Source organism: Natrix helvetica, assembly GCF_964273705.1.
Source record: "Natrix helvetica genome assembly, chromosome: Z".
NCBI lineage: Eukaryota > Metazoa > Chordata > Lepidosauria > Squamata > Natricidae > Natrix > Natrix helvetica.
This window is the reverse complement of record NC_138554.1, coordinates 78,829,057-78,852,718: the sequence shown is the minus strand read 5'-3', so window position 1 is coordinate 78,852,718 and position 23,662 is coordinate 78,829,057. Positions and strand designations below refer to the sequence as shown.

General features: G+C 36.4%; 1 protein-coding gene across 4 annotated transcripts in view; it reads left to right on the top strand.

Moving 5' to 3' along the window:
- Positions 1 to 23,662, top strand: part of ITGA9 (integrin subunit alpha 9) — a 541,618-nt gene that overhangs the window by 240,628 nt on the left and 277,328 nt on the right. For all 4 annotated transcript variants that reach the window (XM_081971274.1, XM_081971275.1, XM_081971273.1 and 1 more), the window contains exons 16-17: positions 1,869 to 2,018; positions 7,407 to 7,483. In XM_081971274.1, coding sequence (XP_081827400.1) covers positions 1,869 to 2,018; positions 7,407 to 7,483 — 227 coding nt within the window. The remainder of the gene's footprint in view (positions 1 to 1,868; positions 2,019 to 7,406; positions 7,484 to 23,662) is intronic.

The window sequence follows — 23,662 nt, the reverse complement described above, 5'->3', positions numbered from 1 at the left end:
GGTATCCTTGCGTCAAGGGGCCATCAACCATCCAGAGCCCCAATGGTTGCAGTTAGCCGTCTGGCACTTGAGAGGCAGCTCCTGAAGGACCAGAGCCTCTCAGACAACGTCATTAAAACCATCCAAGCTTCCAGACGTCCGGCCACTACTCGCATTTATGACGCGACTTGGGCTGCCTTTTCTTCCTGGTGCAGCAAACGGGACATTGACAGTGTGGAAGCGTCCATCCCTCAGTTATTGGACTTCCTACAAGAGGGCTTGGACAAAGGACTGGCACCAGCCACTCTCAGGCGCCAGGTTGCCGCATTATCCACCATCTTAGCCAGACACCAACCTCAATCCCTGAGTCTCCATCCTCAGGTCAAGAGCTTCTTGAAGGGGGCCTACAACATCCGACCCCAGGTGGTGCACAGGTACCCGACCTGGAACCTACCCTTTGTCCTGCAGGCATTGACAGCGGCTCCCTTCGAACCTTTGAGGAAGGTATCTCTTCGACATCTGACTCTTAAGACTGCCTTCCTCATAGCCATTACTTCAGCCAGAAGGATATCTGAGATTGCGGCCTTCTCGGCCAAGGAAGAGCTGTGCATCATCCACCCAGACAGGGTCATCCTACGGTTAGACCCCGCCTTCATGCCGAAGGTGAATTCTCATTTTCACAGGTCTCAGGAGGTCATCCTCCCGAACTTCTGTCCCAGCCCTCAACACGCCAAGGAGCGCAGGTGGCACAAATTAGACGTGCGAAGGGCAGTCAGTATTTACCTGAAACGAACTAAGGATATCAGGCACTCCGAGGCCTTCTTTGTGTCTTTTCAACCAGGTTCCCTGGGTCGCAAGGTGTCGTCTTCAACCATAGGTCGGTGGCTGCGAGCTTGCATTAAGATGACATATGACCTTCAGGGCAAGCCGGTTCCACCTCGTGTAACGGCACATTCCACCAGAAGTGCAGCCACGACCGCGGCCTGGGCGACTCAAGCATCTATTCTGGACATTTGCAGAGCAGCCACGTGGGCGTCTCCCACGGCTTTCATTAGAAACTACAAGATCGATTCCTTTGCCTCTGCCGAAGCCTCCTTTGGCCGTAGAGTTTTACAGAAGGTTATTGAGGCTCCGGACAAGGTCACTTCTTCCCGCCCTGGGACACAATAGCTTGGGCATGTCCCAATCCTTGTACTCTCCAAGCAGCGCTATGGAGAATGACCGTTGTCTTACCTGAACGGTCGTTCTCATGGCGCTGCGGAGAGTACAAGACCCACCCAGGGTGATTGTTTAGCACCGAGATTGTATCTTTGCACAGGTGTGAGCTGAGAACGTCTTCGTCGGACAAGACCTCGTTTTTAAAACTGAGCCAGAAGAGGCAAAGGAGGCGTGGCCAGAGGGGAAAAAATCTACTCAGTCCATGGGCAAACAGGCTGTGTTAACCCAATCCTTGTACTCTCCGCAGCGCCATGAGAACGACCGTTCAGGTAAGACAACGGTCATTCTCCCATACATTTGCTCTTAGTATATCTCTTAGTATATTGGCCCTCTTCCTCATAAAGTTCTGTTTAGGAAAATAAATCTTTTATGAAAATAACGAACCCCACTAAAATGCAAATAATAAGTTTTGTTTACCAAGGGAGTTGGACTTGAAAAGCTGCTGAGAGCTATTTGAAGATAATGGTGGAAAATGCCCATTTCTAAACCTGAAATTGGAAAGCATACTTTTAGAATCAAGTATAAAAAATGAACAATTAACTGGAAAAAAACATGACAGAGGAGAAAGAGAAAACGCTGCAAGAAGAGAATGCCCTGGCTTGTACCTCTACAACCCCCTCTATGCTTTGAATTAAACTGTTCTTTTTCTGTTTCATTTAATCTGTTTATAGAGAAGAATCAAAGATGTTATATCACCAATTGTCTTTGAAGCTACATATAGCCTTGGGGAACATATTCTGGAAAAGGAGGAAAAAGAATTACCTACTCTCAAGCCTGTACTCCAATGGAAAAAAGGCCAGAAAATGTCACAGAGAAACCAGGTTAGAGTTTGGATAGTCTTCCTATAAAAGCAATCATCAATGTTGGAAATAAACAATGTTGTCTTTTTCCCTAATGGGAAAAAAAGTGAGATTCTCTTCTCTGAATGAACTGTTAGGTTGGCCATGCTGTAAAGTCAGTATTTAGAATTATTTATTTATTTTAATAGTTCTTTATCCCACCTTTATTATTTTATAAGTAACTCAAGGCAGCAGATATACACAGTACTCTCTCCTATGTTCCCTACAACAATATCCTTGTGAGGTAGGCTGGGCTGAGAGAATATGACTGGCCAAAAATCATCCAGTTGACTTTTGCGCCTAAGATGGAAGTAGAAGTCACAGTCTCCTGATTTCTAGGCTAGCAGCTTAATCACTACACTAAACTGGCTCTCACCTTCCTTCATTTAGTAGGGGTGAACAGAAGCAGTGCTTTCATACAGTTTCTCCAGGTATTTTTTCACAATGCTTCTACCTTATGTGATACAGTTGCAGAACTGCTATTTATACTACTACTTAATCAGAATTCAAGACATAGGCTGAAAACATTCTGTTAAAAAAAGACCTATCACTAGTGGGATAGATTCTTTTTCTCGCCCCTCTTGGATGTCTTCCAAAATATTTTGGGACTTTGAAGCAGTTTTGAAACACATATTTAATAGTGGGAATAGGAGCAGAGTGAGACGAAATTCTCCTGATTAGTAATAGAAAGTACCCCATATCTGCTGAAAAACTAAGCCACATTAACTCCAGTGGGACTTGCTCATGTACTTCTTATAATATTGTCTCTTCAATATTTATTATAGGATAATTGCCTTAATAAATTAATGAAGAAATTCATTATATAAATCTGCAGTCTGGCCTCTTTAATGCTTTCAGCTTGTCCCTTCTCATTTAATATCTCATGGCAAAATTTCTTCTGTTCTAAAATGTTAAGCAATTAATTACAGCATGAATTATTATACAGAGAATTTCCCAGTTGATGCCTCCTTTGGTAATATGGCAATAAGAAAATGTACCCTACATTATACAGAAGTCCTATGGGAAATAGAATTTATAATATGATGAGAAGAATAACTGAAGAAATGGCCAGAGAGCAGATAGGCTAAGGTGTAAACCAGCCTAATCAGTTTGACAGATAGTTATCTTTTAGATAACAGATGAAAAATATGTAGTTTTCAGAAGTTGTTAGATTACAGATCCACTCTACTCTTGCCAACAGTGCTAGGGAGTGATGGTGAATGTAGCTGAATAACTAAAGGGCCATCCCTGTTATAGATCATCTGTGGCAAGTGAGAATCATATGATTACATTTTGTGCTGAGCATATGCTTTGTTCAGTCAAAGAGAATCCCTGCTATTCCCAATATGTCCCATATATGAATCTTTCTGTTATTACAGGAAATGACTTTTTCTAACCCCTCCGTCTTTTGTCTAATTAGAAATATTCCTCCCTCTCCCCCTTTGGTTGGGTGAAATCTCTGAGTCATTCAGTCTCAACCACATATACGTGCCAGGTTTCATGTGTTGGAATTCAGTGGCCAGGATGAACCCCAAATTGGCACAGAATTGATGTTTTCCATACCAGGAAATCTAAAAATGATTCCACCCAGTGTTATGATACAATATGATTGATCTGAGCTTTTGGGACTGGCTGTCCTTACCAGATCAGTATGTGGTAGAGAAAAGAAGACTGAGTTGGTTGGAATTACTGTAGTTTAGAATTTAATTTTTAGTAGCTTTATCTTCATGTATAGTTGAAAGATCTGCTATTATTTTACTTAACTAAACAGTTGTAACCTATGCTGCTCTTGTTATTTGTACATGGACCAGCAGGAAAACATTTCAAATATTTGCAGTTTGTTTCTTTAAACAGCTGATCTTTTGCTTGCAAGTGGATTGACTGTAATCCCCTAGTTTGCGAGCAGGAGTTTGCTCCTGGAAATCTACTCAGTTCACATCTCATAGTTCAGGGAAGAAAACCACCTAAAGCTCTACCTCCAAAGACCATTGCCATATTATGTGGACCAGAATATCCTTTTTGTCTCAAGAGCAACGCTTGGATGTAAAATTAAAGGCCAAAATATCTATTCCTCAAAGTGGGGAGGAAAGCTAGGGGGAAAAGTAACATTTTCTTTTACATATACAGTTAATTAAAACATAAGTATTCATGTATATGAATACTTAATGTTTTGCCCCCTTTGAAGCCCCAAATCATTTGAAGATGTATTGGCCTCAACAGTCTCAGGCTGTGCACCTAAAACAATGCTTCTCAAACTTGGTTACTTTAAGATATTCATTCTGGCTAGGAAATTATAGGAGTCTACCCACCTAAAGTTACCAAGTCTGAGAAACAGTGGTCTGAAGTTTTACAATCAATCATGACCTTGGGGAAACAGAAAGCACCCTCCTCCAAATGTTGATACGAAGAAACTGCTGTTCTTTCTTTCTTGTAGAAATTTTCTTGTCTTGAATGGCTTTTTTTCAATATTGAATCTCACCCCACTATGCTTTTTAACACTGACATTGCTCCTATTAATGGATGTTTGGAGGAAGGTGTCATTAGCACTGTTACAAATCTTATTGTTCTAAAATAGATTAACAATTCTCATTAAATGAATCTTTCAAATTTGTTAGGCATTTTTCAGATCTTGTGTGAGCATCATTCTGTTGTTTGTTAAAACAGTGTGATATTTTTTTCAGTCTTTTGTTGGCTCTGAAAAATAATCACATTTGATTCATTAAAGTTAATAGCTCTTAAATCAGTGGCATGCTACCTTAAACAAATAGTAATAATTTAAAAAATCCATCCCTGACTATTACTGTTCTTTTTATAGACTAAAGGTATTGACCAGTCATTGTCCCAGATCTCCAGGCAAGAAAATACTCCAAATTCATGCATGGTTATACTCTATGGAATATATGCACATACTATCATTAAAGATAAGAGCCATTAGATTTCACTTTTAAATGAATGGCAATTTCTTGTTACATTCTTGCTTGTTTGTTTAAACTATATAGCAAAGAAGATAGAATTATACCGTAATATCACATGTATATTATAGGCTTGATTGTTTAGTTACTTTAACAGGGCCTTCCCTGATCTTAGATATCATAGGAAATTGACTATTCTGAAGTGCAAATAAATCTTTCTGATTGTTTCCTTGTCAAACCACAAAAAATGAAGGGAATTCATAAACATAGAGATAGCAGAACAAGTAGTTCTCATCTAGGGACCAGAGTTGAGACTTACAATTCAGTAGTTAAGCAAAGCAGTTACTAAGTGAAATCATAATTTTGCATATTATCTTATTTCCTTTGCTGTGAAAGTTGTGAGTGCAAGGATAAAATTATTTTTTAATCATAATCGTAACTGAACAGTTGCTAAACAAGGTAGCCATTAAACAAGAATTACCTGTAAATTGTAGTTTTGCATTGCATTTCAGAACATTCAGTATAGATTATCAAACATGATCACTCCAGCACATTGTTAGACTTTTATAAAATAATGTAATATTAGTCTAGATGTGTAAGGTACTTTCAGTTAATGGATTAGAACCACAATTATTATACTTTGTTTATATGTTTTGATATAGCTAGAAAAGAAACTGAAATAGCATTCCCAAAAGGAGGAATTTATCCTGTGCTATAACTTAATTTAACTGAGTATAATTAATTTTAATTTAAACCCCCTCCCCCCTTGTCCATTATTATAATGACTTGAGTATTGTGGCAACTTATTTTTCACTTGGAGTCTTGTGCTTGTGTGTTTACATAGCATGTGTTTAATAGCAATGGTAGATCTTGACCCCCTAAAAATGAAGTTCAAAATTTCAAAATAATACATCTAGTTTATTTTATGAATCCTGGCCATTTGTTAATGCTATGGTATAATTTGCACAAATATATTTCATGATTTATTTCTATACCATAGAATAGAACTCATTCAGTTTGACATTGAATCTGCTTCATACCAACCTACTTTAGGCTCAAGGATTGCAACTTCTGTTGTTCACCAACGCTTATGTTCAAAGGGCTTTGAATTTGGAGCTCTTGCATCCTGGAACTTTCACAACATGGGTTTCCCATTGAGGTGGAAACAAATATTTCCTGCAGTCAAAGGAATTTCACAGCTGTTCTAAGCCCCACGCCCCTTACAGCAACATGTCTGTTTCTTTAATAGCAGGAATGTTTTTTTTTACATTTATAACTACTAAGGAATTTGCTTTAATTTGCCAAGACATTTAGTGGAAATATTCTTCCAGTTATTTTACACAAGTATATATTAATTAAACCTGGGAAATATTCAGGAATGGCAATTAGTTATCATCAATGAGATGGCATCAGGTTCTTGCACTGGAACAAAAATGGAATTTTGTTAAAAGATTTCATAAATAGCCCAGGGTTTACATATAGTAAAAAAGCAGTTTTTATCGCACTGCAATGATGGAACATTAGGAACAAAAAAAATTCTTTTTTGAGAAATGCTAAAGAATGGCAGGATTGATCCATTCTTTAAAAATGCTTCTTTATGAACTGCACATTTTACATTTTAAGATCTCTTCTAGCCTGATCGTGTTACGATCATTGCCTTTTTGTATTTTGATATGGTATCAGAAAAAAATGGTATTTTCAGTAGATTTTCATGTGTTGAACTACATCTCACATGTCCCCCCTTCTTTGCATTATGTCTAATTCTCAGAGACTATCTGGACATATCCCTGTAATTTTCTTAGGGAGATTTTCAGAAATGGTTTGCCTTTGCATCCTAGGGCTAAGAGGAAGTGATTGGCCAAAAGCTACCCAAGACGAGTTGCTTTGTGCCCAAGACAGGATTAGAGCTCACACTCTGGTTTCTAGCTTGATGCCTTAACCATTACACCAAATCAGCTCATACACCTCAAACTACTCCCACCTAGATTCTGTCTGAAGACTATGACAATAACCTTTAGCATGAAACTTTTTACTTCTCAGTTTTTTTGCTTGTAGTCATCTTACAGAGATGTTCTTTTGCTCACTGTTTGACTACATTTGAATTAAGCCAATAAAGTATTACCCTAGCCTAGGTTGAACATTTTCTTCTGGTCAACTGGCTTTTTTTGTGCAGTTTTACTAACCAGTGAGATATGAAATATTTAATAATTTATTATACATAAAGCTGCATTCTATCACATTAGATCTTTGGCTCATCTGCCTTAGTATTTTCCATGGTGATGGGCAACAATTTCTGGTCTTAGAGAAAGGGTTTTGTTTTTCTTTTCCCCAGTACTGCCTGGAAATATTGGGACAGACATCATCCATTTCTTTTCTGGGGCTGAGTGCCCTTTAAAAAAGAGGAGATTTTATCTAAATCTTTTTTCTACTCTATTATTTTTTTCCTGACTTCTTATAGACTATTTTTGAAAGAAATTGTCAGTCAGATGACTGTGCTGCTGACCTGAAACTCCAGTGTAAACTCTTCCTATCTAGGTAAGTAGCCTTTTTTCAATTAAAAATGGTTTGGATTGGGAGATATTGGATTGTAAAAAGAAAATTCACAATTGTAAAGAAGATTTTAGATATCTTGAGTGCAAACTGAGAGGTAGTCATGTCAGATTGAAGGTTACAAGTGAGTAAGCAAGAATGGTCAAACACAAGATGTTCTTTAGAACTCTGGACAGAACCCAGCAAAGCTGTAAACTGTTCCAACATGAGTTCATTGATAATTGGATTCTTATTTCAACTCTTGCAGACTCTACTTCCTGGCTAGAAGATCAAAATCCCCAGAGAGACCAATCTGTTTGATAAACAGATTTGGCAAGTGAGACTTTTGGCAAGGATATTGATTCCTCCATGTAATCTGAGTCAAGGGTCTGCAATTCCTAGCCCAATTATCATAGGATTTCAGGTTCAAATTCCTAGGTTGACTCTGTAGAAGCCCAGTTCTGGAAGTTGCACAGCTAGTGTCTTACAGCAATTTAAAAAGTAAACCATTGCTTATTTTCTTAAACCAAATAAAATTGCATTTTATTCATCTTACAATCAAGTGGATAATGAAAAAAAAGAAAAAAAACTAATCATACCATGCCTGTATGTGTACACAAACACACACACACACACACACTTTAAATGCATAGATGTAGAGACTCACAAATATGATTTTGAAGATATTAAATGGAAGTGATAATTGGAAAAAGCATGCATTAAAACTGGGAAACAGAAAATTTGAAGAATATCAGTCTGACTTCTTCCTAATTCATTAGTGTATAAGATGAAGGAAGAGAAAAGCTTAGTCAGGTTTTCTGTTACTATATCAAAAATACAGTTCCTTTCAGACTAATGGAATCTTTTTCTTGATTTAGCCAGTTTTGAAGGGCTGTCATTAAATTTATAGCGTTCTAAAATGAATTGTCCTCATGGTTTATTATTTTGGTATTGTAATTTTGTTATTTCTTCTTAAAGCTGTCTCATTTTAAGCTATTTGTATAGTTGTATCATGCCATTTTCTTTCCCGAAACAAATCAGTACAGATTCATTTTGCAACAGTTCCAACTATATCACCCAACTTTGCTTGCATTTAATAACCAAATATTAAATTGGTAAGAGGGAAAACTTTGGTTAATGTGTTGTTAATTAAGACGAGAATGGATGGTTTAAATGGATTCTTCTAATGCTTTGGATGTGTGTAAAGTGGAATACAGCAGGAGAAAATCCTAATCCTAAGTAAAGAAGGGCAGGGACTACTCTTAGGCAAAATAGAAAGGTGTCTCCTAGCAGTGCAGCTGAAGAGGAAATCCAGCCCTGTGGACTACAGAAATATAACGGTACTCTATGTAGTACCATGAAAAACAGAAGACGCTTGAGGGGCAACAATAATGGAAAAAGCAGAGAAGCTTGGGTAATTATATTTCCTCCCATTCCTTGTATAGAAGAGGCTCTGTCTCTGACCTGCATAAGGCTATTTGTTTAAAAGAGCCAAAGAGATGTGGCTGTTAAGTAGTAACCTATGACTGGAAAGATCCAAATTTAATCCACCTCAGACTTGGAAATTCAGTGATTTTGTGTGCTCTCCCTTAGCTCAGTGTATCTCACAGAGTTGTTATTGTGGAGGTTGCATGGTGAAAGATCCCCATGTAAATATCCTTGAACTGATTTCCACTGGGTGGAGGAAACAATTGCTTTTCTTCCGAGCAGTTATGTTGTGTATTATTAATTTATTTAGTTTAACTATATTTCCATAGCAAAGATCTATTTGCTTCAGTTATATAGCACTTTTATTCAAATCTTCCAGAATAAGTTACTAATACTATGTCCACTATGTTTATAATTTAAAGGACATAATATATAGGGAAAATAGGTTAACAAGGAGTGATGGGAAAATTCAGGATTTTGAAAAAAATCAGCTGCCCATTGTAACAAAAACATATTATTAAAATATAGAAAGCAGAAATGATGGCAGTAATTAATATTAGACCATTGTCAAAATTCAAACCCTCAAAGAACATGGTGGGATTTTGTTATGGAAAAAAAAATCTAAACTGCTAATATTGATGTGTATTTCATTCTTAATGTTTTTTTTTCTTTTGTTCAGGATGTCTGAACAAGATTTATAATTTTGGCCCTGTTGAATTGGATCTGCTTGATTTTATTCTGTACTGCAATCTTCCCCAGTCTGGTGCTCTCAAGATGTACTGAATTGCAGTTTCCTTCATATCCTTTCATAACTGACTGTGGGTTGGTCAGAAGACCTCCAGGTTTGGGGAAGCCATTTAATTCTAAACAATATCTGCTTCTCCAAACAAAGCAAATTATAGAAGCTTTTTTCAACATAATAGGGAACAGAAGGTATCTAAGGCTCATTTTCCCATGTAAGTCACCACATAATCACCTGCTCAGAGATCTCAAGTCAGGAGTTATAAGGAGAAAATTGCAACAGAATTCATTTTTGGATTTTAGCAGACAGTGTTTCAAATCTTTTTCTCCTCCTCCTCCTCCTCCTCCTCCTCCTCCTCCTCCTCCTCCTTCTCCTTCTTCACCATTATCTTTCCATTGCAGAATAAAATCCTCTTCCTCATATTTCCAACCAATACAATCCTGAGCTTTTTTTTTGCCAGTTGGGCCTGCAATACTTGCTGATGTTGTCAATCCATCTTGTTCTAGATCTCTTTTATGGAACCTTTTTATCAAGTGGGACCCATTCTGTGAGTGCCTTGGTCCACCTGCTGTCAGTTCTTCTTGCCATTTGACCACGCCATTTCAAATTCTTTTATTCTCTTGATGATATCAATTCTTTTATTTTCTTGATATCGTTGTCAGGTGTTCTAAATACCATGCAGAATTAAATCATTGTCTAAGGCAAAGTTATCCTTAAAGGTCCAATTTAATCATGCAGGCAAGTTAGCACGTCTATGGAATTCCAACTCTAATGTTCTTCCTGGAATTCCACCCAGTTGAAAGTTCATGATCTATCCCCACACCCCATAATCCATCACATGTTCCAATCATCATCTTCCACGCTGGCATCTACACCCCTCTGCTTCCGGTCAGGTGTTGAGATGCGGAGACAAAAGATGACCTTGGCTTCTATAAAAGAATGTCAACAATACATTCCACAATCCTACTCCTTTCTATTCCCCTCTCCCAACTACTACACTAATGAAACAGCATAGGAAATAAATATACTTTCATTTGTATACTTTCATTTGTTCTCTAATCCAGGTGCAGGTCGTTCTTGGTTTGTAATTCTGAGTATGCATCTTTCCATGACTCTTTGCACCACTTGTAACTTTTGTATCAATTATGAAGTCAGTGTTCATGTTTCATTGGCATAAATTAATATATACTCTATAATAGCAGAGCACAATAACCCTTTCCTTGAATAAATATGAGTATTCTGAGTGCAAAACTCTGAAGAAAATTATGAAGATGTGAGAACCCATCTATTAAGATAAGGGATATCAAAGTGGCCATCTTGACCATAAAGGAAGTTTCTAGAGTCACACTGCCTCTTTTTTGATAAGTGGCTTTGCTTTTAAATGAAATGCTGCTATGCCAGATTATCTGGTTAAAAAAGGATCCGGTACTGCTATTTGCACAAACACCTTAACTGTAATTCAGATATGATGTTCAGAGAACAGTTGGTGTGAATATATGCATATAAGACCATGTATCTTTTAAAATTTATACTAGAACTGATTCTAGTAGTTAAGTTAAGGAGTCCAGATTTTTTTCTATCAGCAGTTAGTGAGTCATTTGGGATATTTAGAATAAGTTTAAAAATAGAACTTGCAGTTATTAATGTCTGATTTGTTACTAAAAATTATTTCTATCACCTTTTGCATTTATTACGTCTAAATCTAGTGAAGATTTCAGTGGAAGAATGTGTAAATAATTACCCTATTGTACAAAAAGTCTAAATTCTTCTTATTTGCCAAGAACATAGAAATGCTTTTAACTCTTTACTAAATTCACTGGACTTCACTCTATCTTTTCAAAAGACAAATGATTGCACCTGGTTATTTATTGGAGAAATTTCATTCACCAGTTTTGTAAAATACTTGTTAAGAATGTCACATATAGAAATCCTAACACAGTTTTAAAAATGGGAGAGGATTATGGTTAAAATTGGGATTTTGAGCAAATTGGTTGGGTCAAGCTTACTCTCTCTTTTCAAAAATTTTTAATAGGATAAATCTTTAATGATAAATCTTTCTAGAAATCACATTCAGCATTTTATTGTGTTTTGTAATAATTCACCATTGAAGATGGCACCACTCAAGTAAAATAAAATAAATCCTAGGTAAAGGATACACATTCTACACTTTGAATAAAGACATTCTGTTCCTGTAGCATAAGATTAACAAAGAGAAATTTTCAACTCTTAAAAAAAACAGTCCTGCTCAGCAGATACATCACAAGGTTATTGCATCTGATAAAAGCCAGAACAGTGTAACTGCACAATTGTGTTTGGTGGTGTGAGATGTAATACAGAATACAGTACACAATACAGAAAAAAGTCTGGTTTATAATTCAAAAGTTTATTTTGAAAGCGTTTGCAAAGGCGGCCTCCCAAGTCTCTTCCCAAGTTGGATTGTGAACAAGGAGAGCAAAAAGTAGTTTTCAAGCTATACATTTATACTTACTTCACAATGCACGCCATGCCTAAGAAGAAGCCCTCCCCTTCTTTTAAGTCATTCTTTTAAGTAATTTAAGTAATTTTACACTACAAAGGGTCAGCATGACCTGCAGAAACCCAGTTATCTTATATGTGTCTCCTTGTTTTTTCGTCCTAGGCGGTGGATGTTCCTATCTCACCAAAAGGTAGACTTGTTTTGGGTGTATGTTTCTGTTTTAAAAAGAAGTTAGTTTTAGCAAGTCATCATGTCCTGTTTTACTGAGCACATTTGGTGGTTAAATTGCAAGAGGAATAACTTTATTGCTTATTGATACATTTAACACTTTTATAAAAAAGTAACTTATTATTTATTTCCTTCAAATCCACCCTTTTTCTTTTCTACTTGAATTACTCTTTTCTACTTGAAACATTTCATAGCTTCCTATTTTCTCCCTTAGCTCATGTGGAAGCAGTTTTTTATATTCTGAATCCTCTGTCCCTAGCCTCCTTCTTCCTACTTTCATTATCAACATGGTTTCCTTTTCCCCACTTTCTATTGAAGTTGTTAATAAAGTCATGCTCTTCATAGTCCTTTTTATTAACATTTTAATTAACATATGAGGGGAATCAAACATGGTAAAAACATGATAGACAGGAATCCTAATATTGCAAATTTTGCTAGTTCTTTCCAAATTTTATATCACTTGGTTGTATAGCTCTGTATTTTCAAACCTTATTTGATAAATCGTCATATACAGTTAGTCCCGATAGTTGTTTTTGTTCAATGGGAAGGAGGAAAAAACTTGGTTTTATTATTCCTAATACACAGGATCGAACCATCCCTTGGGTAGAAACCCATAGGCATATTTATCACATATCCAATATATCCCTTTGGGTGCTGTCCAACCCAGGGTGTCACTTTTGGGATCCTTTGAATAAGCCATTGCAGTTATTTCACTCAATACTTCTCTTTTGAGGTTCCACGTCCTCTCTGTCAACTGTTGTTGTTGTTCCATACAGTTAAGCAAATCATGTCTTCTACTGCTATCCTATTATCATTCTTTCTTTCATAACATACTCTCTTTACTAGTCAACTACTTGTCAAAGCCCATGTCCTTTTCTTACCTTTTGTGAATTTTAAAGTATTATTTTTCAACATATCAACCACTATGTCATGGCTTCCAATGACCATTGTTCTCCCATATTTGTTCCTCCACACACAAATCAATTCTTTACCGTAAGTGTCTTAGCAATTTCTTCAGCCAGTTGCACAGCCATGTTTACTGCTTTCTTAGGGAATTCAGACAATTCTTATAACCACCTTATATTATTCCAGCACATCTTTAATGATCTTAATATCACATTCTATTTTACACTCAATACAATTTACACAATCAATTCAATGAGAATAACAACAACATCCACAAGCATAATTACAAAACCAAAACATCTGGAGGGCACACAATGAAATCTGCTCAGTTGTAGTCTTCTTCAACTGGGAAAACAACATAGGCAACCATTCAGACCTAAAAAGGAAAAATACAAAAATTGCCCAGATTATGAAGAACACTATTTCCACTGGTAACGTTACTGCCCACCAGTCCATTGGGTTCTTCGGATTGTCAGCTTCAATGGATCTCCTTGATGAGATTCCACCTTCAACTCCTTTGGGGCTGGCATGGGCCCTTTCACTCGGGAGTAATGAGTCCAACTTTTTTCAGCAGTTTGAATTGCAGTCTTGGTGATCAGCAGGACAATGAAAGGTTCTTCCCAAGTTGGAGTCAGTTTTCCGTCTCTCCAGGTATTTATGAGTACCCACTCTCCTGCTTTATATTGGTGTACAGCAAAGTCCAACAGTGGCGTTTGAGCAAGAATACCTTTCTGTCATAAAATAGAAAAACATCTGGACAGTACTTGTACATATTTTCTAACCATTCTGTCCTTTAATTCAATTCTTAGTAAACCTTCCCTTCCCATACCCCATCTGGGTGGGATATGCTCCAACAAAATTCTAACAGTAGTATTTGCATTTGCATTTACATGAGAGAGTGCTTCCACCTATCGAGTCAAACGATCCACCAATAAATATTTCATCTTCCCTATCCTAATAATCTCCTCTTATTTTCCTACTTTTTCCCTTAATCAGATGCCTTGAGTATTTTGTCTCTTTCTCCATATTGTAATTCCTAACTCATCTCTGTAATAATTCCAAAATAAAAGGCTATAACGTGTTATTAACAAACTAACAAACAGATAAACAAACAAACAAAATAGGGGCACCTTGGCTAATGGACATTTAAATATATACTCAGACATAAGGCATTTAAAGAAGGGGAAAAATAGGGGTCGGAAGAACAGCTTCAAAAATAAAACAGTCTAAATGTAGTATTTTGGGTCCATGCTCTGAAATATATTTGGATCAAACTTTAGCATCAGTTCTCTGCTTTTAGTAAAATGTGAGTTAGGTTCAGATTCCATTCAGATGGAAGCAAATTCTCATTTAGTAGATTAAAAACATTTACAACCTAAGCAAAAGATTTCAGTCTTTCCATATAAGTTTAATTAAGCATTTTAAATCTCAAAAACTTCCACAAACATTAAATCAAAATGGTGTTCAGAAAAGAAAAATATATCTGCATAGCTTTCTGTATGCAAGTCAGAAACAGTGCTAGCTGCAAAGACTGGTATCAAATGTCACCCTTAAACACCCCCCCCCCCTTCTCAGCTGGCTGAGCAGAGAGAGAAAATGGTGAAAAGAACAAAAAACTGCAGCCCCCCCCCCCCACTTCTCTAGCTTTTCCTTGCAGCAAAGAGAATACAGAGAGGGAAAGAAAAAAAGGGGGAAAATATTTCTAAAGACTATCTCACTTCCTTTCTCCATTCAATGTCCTTTCAACAAAATAATTTTCTCTATTTCTCTCTAGCTTCAATAAATCACAGACATTTTCCACATATTTCTCTCCCACAGCCTCCATGGGATATTTCTAATTTCTTTTCCTTGAAAAACACTGGCTATTTCCTTTTCACTTACTTCACAACAACAACAAAACCTTGCAACTCACTGTTTCTTTATACAAAAGAAAAACAAAGTTTGAATGATTATGTGAACCAAAGTACAGAAAAATTGCTGCAGGCTGTGAAAACGGAGAACAGCATAAAAATAGCAGAAACAAAGGCAGAATATAAGGAAAAACAGCTGGATTACAGATAAAATAGATGGAAAACCAAAGCTTTGCATGGACAGCACTTGAAAAATATTGAAGGAAAATGTGATGACAACTTGACATGGACATGGCTTAAGATGGGAACTATCAAGAAAGAAACAGAAGGTTTAATACTGGCTGCTCAAGAACAAGCACTACAAACTATGAGCTCCATTTTCTATTATCAAAGGATCTCAACCTCCTTCCAAGTCTGGAAATGATTACACACAAACACATACCATGGAAAGACAGGGTTTCAACCCCCAGGGCAGAAACAGGTAGTAACAATGCTTGAGGAGAACAGTGGGTGTAACTTCAAGTAAAGATGAGAACAATTAGGAAGAATTTCAAATTGTAAATGGAGCCAAATAGTCCTTTAGGGAAAAATACGTAGAGATTGGGAAGCCTCTCCATATGATGGCGCTGACCAAAGAAGATATAGTTAGTTTATGCTGTTATGCCTGGTAGAAGACCCAAGAGTAGAAGGAAAAAAGAAATACTGCAGTGTTATAAAGATACCATTCTCAAAAGAGCCAGAAAATTCTGAAAGAATTAAAATAAAGAAGAAAAGGTTTATTGTTCTTCCCAGCCAGATTTTAGCAGGCAATAAAAAGATAAAGCTTGTCTAAATGGGAATACCAAGATAATTTGACTTGATCAATTTAACGGGATTTCTGTTAAAAATATTTAGGTATGCATCTATAATAATAGCATGTAGAATTGAACTGAATTGATCGTGATATGTTTGACCAGTTGGCAAAATAAGTAAGCTTATCAACTTGGGCATGGGAAATAAGAAGTAGTTAGGGCCCACAATCACCTTTATGATGGAAACTACTCTCTGAGTTTTCCCATTGCTTCGAGAATAAGGAAAGAAAAAAAATGAAGGGACAGAACCCCAGGTCTGAAAATGTTGTTCTATCTTGAATCTCCCAGCAAGCGCTGGCTTATTTTTAAAGATCCAAACTCTTCTCTGTCTATTTTGAATCTACCAGCAAGCACTGGCTTATTTTTAAAGCTCAAGATGTATAGAGACCTTCGTTCACACATTGTTTGCACCTGGCCAGGTTTCGAGCTTGGTTCTCCTAATGGGTCCCAACAATAGTCGGGAGGACTTATAATATATTTTGGGCACTTTCTTTGATACAACCTAATCATCTGGCTCTTGGTTAATTCACATGTCCATGGAGATTAGTATCATCCCATTGGGATAATAATTGTCCCAGAGGACTACCTGATGGTATTTCTACAGTACTGTTAATCCTTTTTATATTAAGTTTGTTTTCCCTAGGCTTAACACAACTACAACTATTGCCCACCCGCTTGAGAGTTTCCCTGACTAGGGTTTCCTGAGGTCCTTGATTTTACGGCCACTCAAAATCCATGACACCAGTCCTCTTTCCTTCAGGTTGGCTTTCCTCCTCGCAGAAGGAACTGCAACCTTTTAGGTCCGCACTTGCTTTGGATTCACTAGTGTTCCTGGAACACAGTCCAACACATCACACTGCCATTATTGAAAATCTCTCACAATTGCTCTCCTGACCATCTGGATACAGTTGCAAGTTTTCCTCCTTCGGGGCAAAAGTTTCTTACCTGGGCCGGTGCACCGGGTGCCTGGTCCTGGGCCCCCCTCTCTCTCTTTTTCTCTGTTTTTCCTTTGATATTGCAGACCAGAGTTGTCAATTTAGTTTTGGTTTGGGGCCTGCAAATGGAAGCTAGGTCTCAGATAACTCTAGGCAGTTGAAATCAACAGGCATGCCCCAGAATTACTGAGGATCACCCCAATAGAGGGCCTCGAGTCTCACGTTGGGGGCCAAGATTATGAGATGTAAAACCCAAATAGCTTAATCCTCACAATACAGAAAACAAGTCTAGTTTACAATTTAAAGGTTTATTTTGAAAGCATTTGCAAAGGTGGCCTCCAAGTCTTTTCCCAAGTTGGATTGTGAACAAGGAGAGCAAAAAGTAGTTTTTAAGCTATACATTTATACTTTCTTCACAATGCACACCATGCCTAAGAAGAAGCCCTCCCCTTCTTTTAAGTCATTCTTTTAAGTAATTTAAATAATTTTAGACTATAAAGGGTCAGCATGACCTGCAGAAGCCCAGTTATCTTATCTGTGTCTCCTTCTTGTTTCGCCCTAGGCGGAAGATGTTCCTATCTCACCAAATTGTTTCAGGCGTATGTTTCTGTTTTCAAAGGAAGTTGGTTTTAGCAAGTCATCACGTCCTGTTTTACTGAGCACATTTAGTGGTTAATTTGCAAGAGGAAGAACTTTATAGCTTATTGATATGTTTAACACTTTTGTAAAAGAGTAACTTATTAGTTATTTCCTTAAGTGGTAATATAAATGTGACCCCATAGTTTAATTTTAAATACCTACCTAAACTTAGTTTACTAACTATATATGGAGTCATCTTATAGGAAAACTGCATGATATTTTTTCTGAAAATTATCTAATGAGCTGAAATAGAAGGATTCCTATTGGAGAATATTTAAAAAGCAGGATTCTTTTTACTATAGATGTTTAGCTTTGATCTGTTGTATTCTTGACATAATTCATTTGCTGCTACTAGGCAGGAAATTCTTCATTACAACTAACAATAAACTTTCTGGGATTGTATTCAAATACCATAAACTGTTTTTGATTGGTAGAGTTTTTCATTTTGTGAATTGGAAGCAGCAGAGAATGATGATTGGATCTGGATTACATCATATCAAAAGTTTCTATGACTTTTGAATGCATTTCTATATCAAGAATAAACAGATTATAATAAACAGAAGCTCATGTTGCCTGCTAGTTACCCCAATGGAGGTTTTGAAGTGATGTTATTGGAAGTTATAAAAACACAAGGAAATATAAATTAGCATGAGCTGACCATATGACCCCAGAATAGTGAAACTGTTATAAATATATGCCACTTGCCAAGCTTCCAGTTTTGATCACATGACTGTGAGGATGCTGCAACTTTCTGTTAAAACTAGTCATAAACTTAGTCACTTTTTAATGCTGTTGTAACTTGGAATCATCACTAAATGAATGGTTGTAAGTCAAGGACTACCTGTACAAACAATCATGAAATCACTACATTTTCCAAGCTACTGAATTATTGCCAAAAACAACTAGTTGGATTTTGAAGAGGTTTTTTAACACATTAACAGAGTTGGAAGGTTATCTAGTAGATTATCTAGTCTAACCCCTGCCCCACCCAAGCAGGAGACCCTACACCATGGGTCGTCAACCTGGTCCCTACTAGTGGGCGTTTCGGGATTCCAGGTGGGCAGTAGGGATCTCGGAGGTTAAAACCTCCTTTTGAACTAATGCGCGCGAGAATGCGTGTGTTAGGGATTTCGGAGGTTAAAACCTCCTTTTGAACTAACGCGCGCGAGAATGCTTGCGTTAGGGATTTCAGAGGTTAAAACCTCCTTTTGTGCAAGTGGGCGGGCGGGCACAAGCACAAACATCAATGAACTAACGTGCGTGTGCACGCAAACAAGAAAACACGTGGGAAGAGGAAGGGGAGGAGTGGAAACTGATAGCAGGGGCAGGCAGAAGCAGAGCAGAGCAGTTGTAAAATAGGAGAAAGAAAAGTTATAGACAGGAGAGAATTGTTGTTGGCTAATAATAATAAGTGGGCTAACTAGCTCAGCCTTACTTTCGTACATTGCCCTAAGGAAGGTAAAAAAAAGGAGATAAAAAGGAAAAGCACTGTGTGGAGTGCAGATCAAAACGTAAGAGTAAAAGTAGTTGTTAAATTGTGAAACAAATTTAGAACCCATGTCTGAAAAAAAGAAATATGCTCGTGGCTATTTACCAGAGTATCTGAAGATGGGTTTCATTGAATCTGTTACAAATAAACAGCTTCCAATGTGTTTACTGTGCCACAAGACATTATCTAATGAAGCAATGAAGCTAAGTCGATTGCGAGAACATCTTGCTACAAAGCATTCGCAAGATAAAGATAAGCCCATTGAATATTTTCAAGAAATCTATAAAAGATTTCAAAATCATTCAACAATAGCTGCATCATTTCAAAAACAACATGCAAAAAATGAAGATGGATTAACTGCAGCTTATCGTATATCACATTTAATTGCAAAAAGTGGTAAAATCATAATATTGGAGAAACTTTGATAATACCCTCTATCAAAGAATTTATCTCAACAGTAATGCATCAGGATATACCTGAAGTTTTAAAAACATTGCCCCTTAGTGATAACACAGTAAAGAGACGCATTGACAAAATGGCGGCTAATGTTGAAAATAAACTTATAGGTATTCTCCAAAATTCTTCATTTTTCATACAATTGGATGAGTCTGTCATTGCAGATAATAATGCTCTACTGATGACATATGTACGGTACCTTGATGGAAACAATACATTGCAAGAAGAAATGCTCTTCACTGTCAATCTGATTAGAGATACAAAAGGATTATCAATATTTAATGCTGTGAAATCATACAATGAATACACAAAACATTTTGTGTATTCATTGTGTTGTGCACAGACAACATATTGTAGGAAAACATTTAAGTACAGGTCTCCATTCATCATTAAGTATAATAATTAAAGCTGTAAGTAAGATCAAATCTAATGCCAAGTGTGATAGAATGTTTCGACAGCTGTGCCAGGACAATAACGAGCAGTTTATTAGGTTACTTTTACACACAGAAGTTCAATGGCTCTCAAAGGGTACATGCTTGTCTCGTTTTGTTGCATTATTTGATAGTGTCGTACAGTTTTTTGAAAGTGATAATGTGGCTGGTGTCTATGAACAGTTAAAAACCATAAAGACTGATGCCTTTTATTTGGCAGACATTTTCAAGAGATTTAATGAAATTAATTTGCAGCTTCAAGGAGCCAATATAACTCTTATAAGTTGCAAAAATATTGTGTCATTATTTATTGAAAAGCTTGATCTTCTCTGTCATAATATTCTCAAGAGAGAATTTCATCAGTTTCCTGAATTGTCCTCTATAAACAATGATGTAACTCCGGGGGATATTGAAAGGTTCAGTAGCCACCTCAACGAACTCAAATTGGATATGTAAAAACAATTTCAAGATATTTTGAATTTAAAGGTGCATGACTGGATGATAAATCTTTTTACAGCAAATGTTGCTGAGGTTGATATAACTTGCCAAGAAGAACTAATAGAACTTAAATATGATGAAGAGAGTAAATGTAATTTTGGCAGTGGTGGATACCAAAAACTCTGGCAAAATAAAAAAATACCTGCGTTATATCCAAATATGTGGAAAATGATGTTCAATTTATTGATACCTTTCCCTACCACGTATCTTGTAGTATCAGGCTTTAGTGCTGTTAATCATATTATGAGCAAACAGAGAAACTGTCTGAATATCACCGAAAGAGGAGACCTTTGTTTGTTCCTTACGAAAATCGAACCAGATATCAAATATTTAGTCTCGCAGCATCAGCCTCAAAGATCTCATTAATCACTAGTAAAGCTAATTTCAATTTACTTTATTGTTTTCTAATTAAACTTTATAAAGTTAAAAACATTATAAACATGCATAAAGTAGAAATAAAAAGATAAATGTATGTACATTTCTTTTTTAAAAAAACACCCTCCTTTCTAAAAAATATTCCGCTCTTGCGCTAAAACTGGTGGGCGGTAAGGAAATTTTTCCATCAAGAAAGATCCATTAGTGGGCGGTAGGTAGAAAAAGATTGACTACCACTGCATTAGATAAAGCTCACCAAGCACATAAAAACAAACTGATAAAAAAAGTGTGAAGCCAAAAGAATACCAGGTTGGGGATAGGTTTTCTTGTCCACTAAGTATCTTCAAACTACCCAAAAATCGAAGAACCTTGGACCTAAACATGTGAGTCCTTTCCCCATTGTCAGAATTGTTAAATCAGTAATGGTACAGTTGGAACTGCCAAAGACCATTAGGAGAATTCATCTCGTTTTTCATGTTAGCTTACTGAAACCAAAACATACCTCCTTTTTTATTTTTTTATTTTTAAACAAACATAAAACAAACAAAATAGATACACACAATACATAAAAATCATCCTCCAGTTACATACAGTATGTCGATTGGTTACAAAGTTTTGTGCTTCCTCACAATAGTCCCCCCTTGCAATTTACACAAATTCTCATATCATCAATCCAATATATATATAAAAACAATTATTAAGATTATTAAACATTCATTTGACTATAACTGTTATTACATCATTTTATAAAAAATATTCTAAATTTAAAGTAAATCTATATTATGGCATTTCATTGCATCCTCCTAAAATTATCTGATAATATTACATCTTTATACCATATTCTATGTTAAAATTGTTTATATTTAATAACAAGGCTTTTAAACATCCTCTCCATAGTCCTCACTTACAATTTGTATAAAATTTCATATTATCAATCTGGTGCATATATATGCATTATTATCATTGTTACACATTTATTTGACTATAACTATTATCACTCCATGTTATACATAATACTCTAAATTTAACTAAATTTAACTTAATTTTTATTATGACCTTCCATTACATCATCCTGTGTCCTTCCAGTAATAATGCAGTCTTGTATCTCTTGCCATTTGTAGTATAAGTGTTCTGATTGCTTTCTTAGTAAGTTTTATATGGACTTCTCTTAGCAACTTGTTGCTCATTGCATATCTTGTAAAAACTCGAAACCCTCCATCTGTTCCTTCTATCAGCTTGCCTTTGGTTATAACCGATACGTCTTCCAAAATTTCTCTCATTACTTCTGTCAAATTTTCTCCCTTTTCTTCTTCTATATTTTGAGGTCTGAGATAGAGTTCCATTCGGTCGATCTCCCCTTTCCATATTCCATTCTTGCCATTTCCGACCACGCTCAGTTTACTGTCAATATCAACAATTTTCTTATCCCTTTGTTCATCTTTTTCTTCAATTTTTAGAACTCTGACCTCAATTTTCAGCATCATTTGATAAGTATCCTCAATTTTTCCATCAATTTTTCCTGTTCTGTGTTCTATATTCTCCATTCTCTTCTCAATATTCTCTCTTGTTACTAGTATTTTTTTGAATTTCTAGCATGATCATTTGCAATATTAATGTTTCTTTTTCATGTTGCACCATTCTTCCAATTTATAAATACTGTCACAATAACATCCAATAATTTTTTGTTAAATTTCAAGCAAGTTCATTATAATCTTTCAAGTCAAGGCTTTCTCTTCACTCCAGTCCAGTTACTGATAGTACTCCAGAAGAACACCTGTATAAACAACCCATGCTCTTCCCACTGTTACTTTCAATAAACAAACTCAGAAGCCTTGAGATATAAGTCAAATGTTCAAAGAGAAAAGAGAAAATCAATTTTCCAAACCTCCAGCCTCTAACTGACAGTGTTACTTCTTTTTCCTCTGCTTTACATCCCTCTTTGTATTCCAAACTTAAGGAGAAAAGTTCTTTAAAAAAACAATCCGATCAAATGTAAAAAAAAATTCTTAATCCATAAGTATGAAAAAAAGACTGAAAAATAGAAGAAGAAAAATTAACCAATCCAATTTAAAAAGTGGGAAACATTTGTAAAAATTCCATCTGTAAAAATAAAAAAAATAAAAAAAAATAACACACTAAGTTTAATTCTGGCTTAATCTCGCCACTTACTCTCTTCTGTCTTCAATTTTAATTTAAGTTTTGGGTTTTTGGGGTGATCTCTTATCTAATAATAAAATGTATCTCACCAATTTGACACACTTTCTCTCCTGCTTTCTTTCCGTTCTGGAGCTGTCCCAACTTCGGCAGCTTCAATGGCTGCTTCTCTGTCATCAGAAACAAGAGCTTCTCCTGGATCAATCAGGGACTTTACAATGTCCCTGAGATCAGCAGGATATGTACTTCTCTATCACCATCTCTATGGGATGGTTTAGTCCTAAAGGACCATCCAGCGGCAGAGATATCGACGGCAATCTTGGAGCTCCAAGATCGCATGTCGTATCATCGCAACGTCAAAACATACCTTCTCAATTCGTCTGGCCCACACCTCTCCTCCTGTTCCTCTCCTCATTAAGGGAGAACAGCATTTTGAAATCAAGGAGATCCTTGATTCCAGGAAATATAGAGGAAAAATACAGTATTTAGTGGCTTGGAAACATTTCCCTCTTTCCCACTCTGAGTGGGTGAATGTCTGATATCAGGACCCCTAAACTCTTGCAAAGGGTATTCTAAATACCCTGATAAACTTTAAACGTGTCGTATAAATATTCTTATTGCTATTTTTCTATGTTTTTCTTTCCCTCCAGGGATAACATCTTTTCTGCAGGAGGGCCAAATGTCAGCCTCTACATCGCTTGCTTGCTATCGGCTGCCATAGTAACAG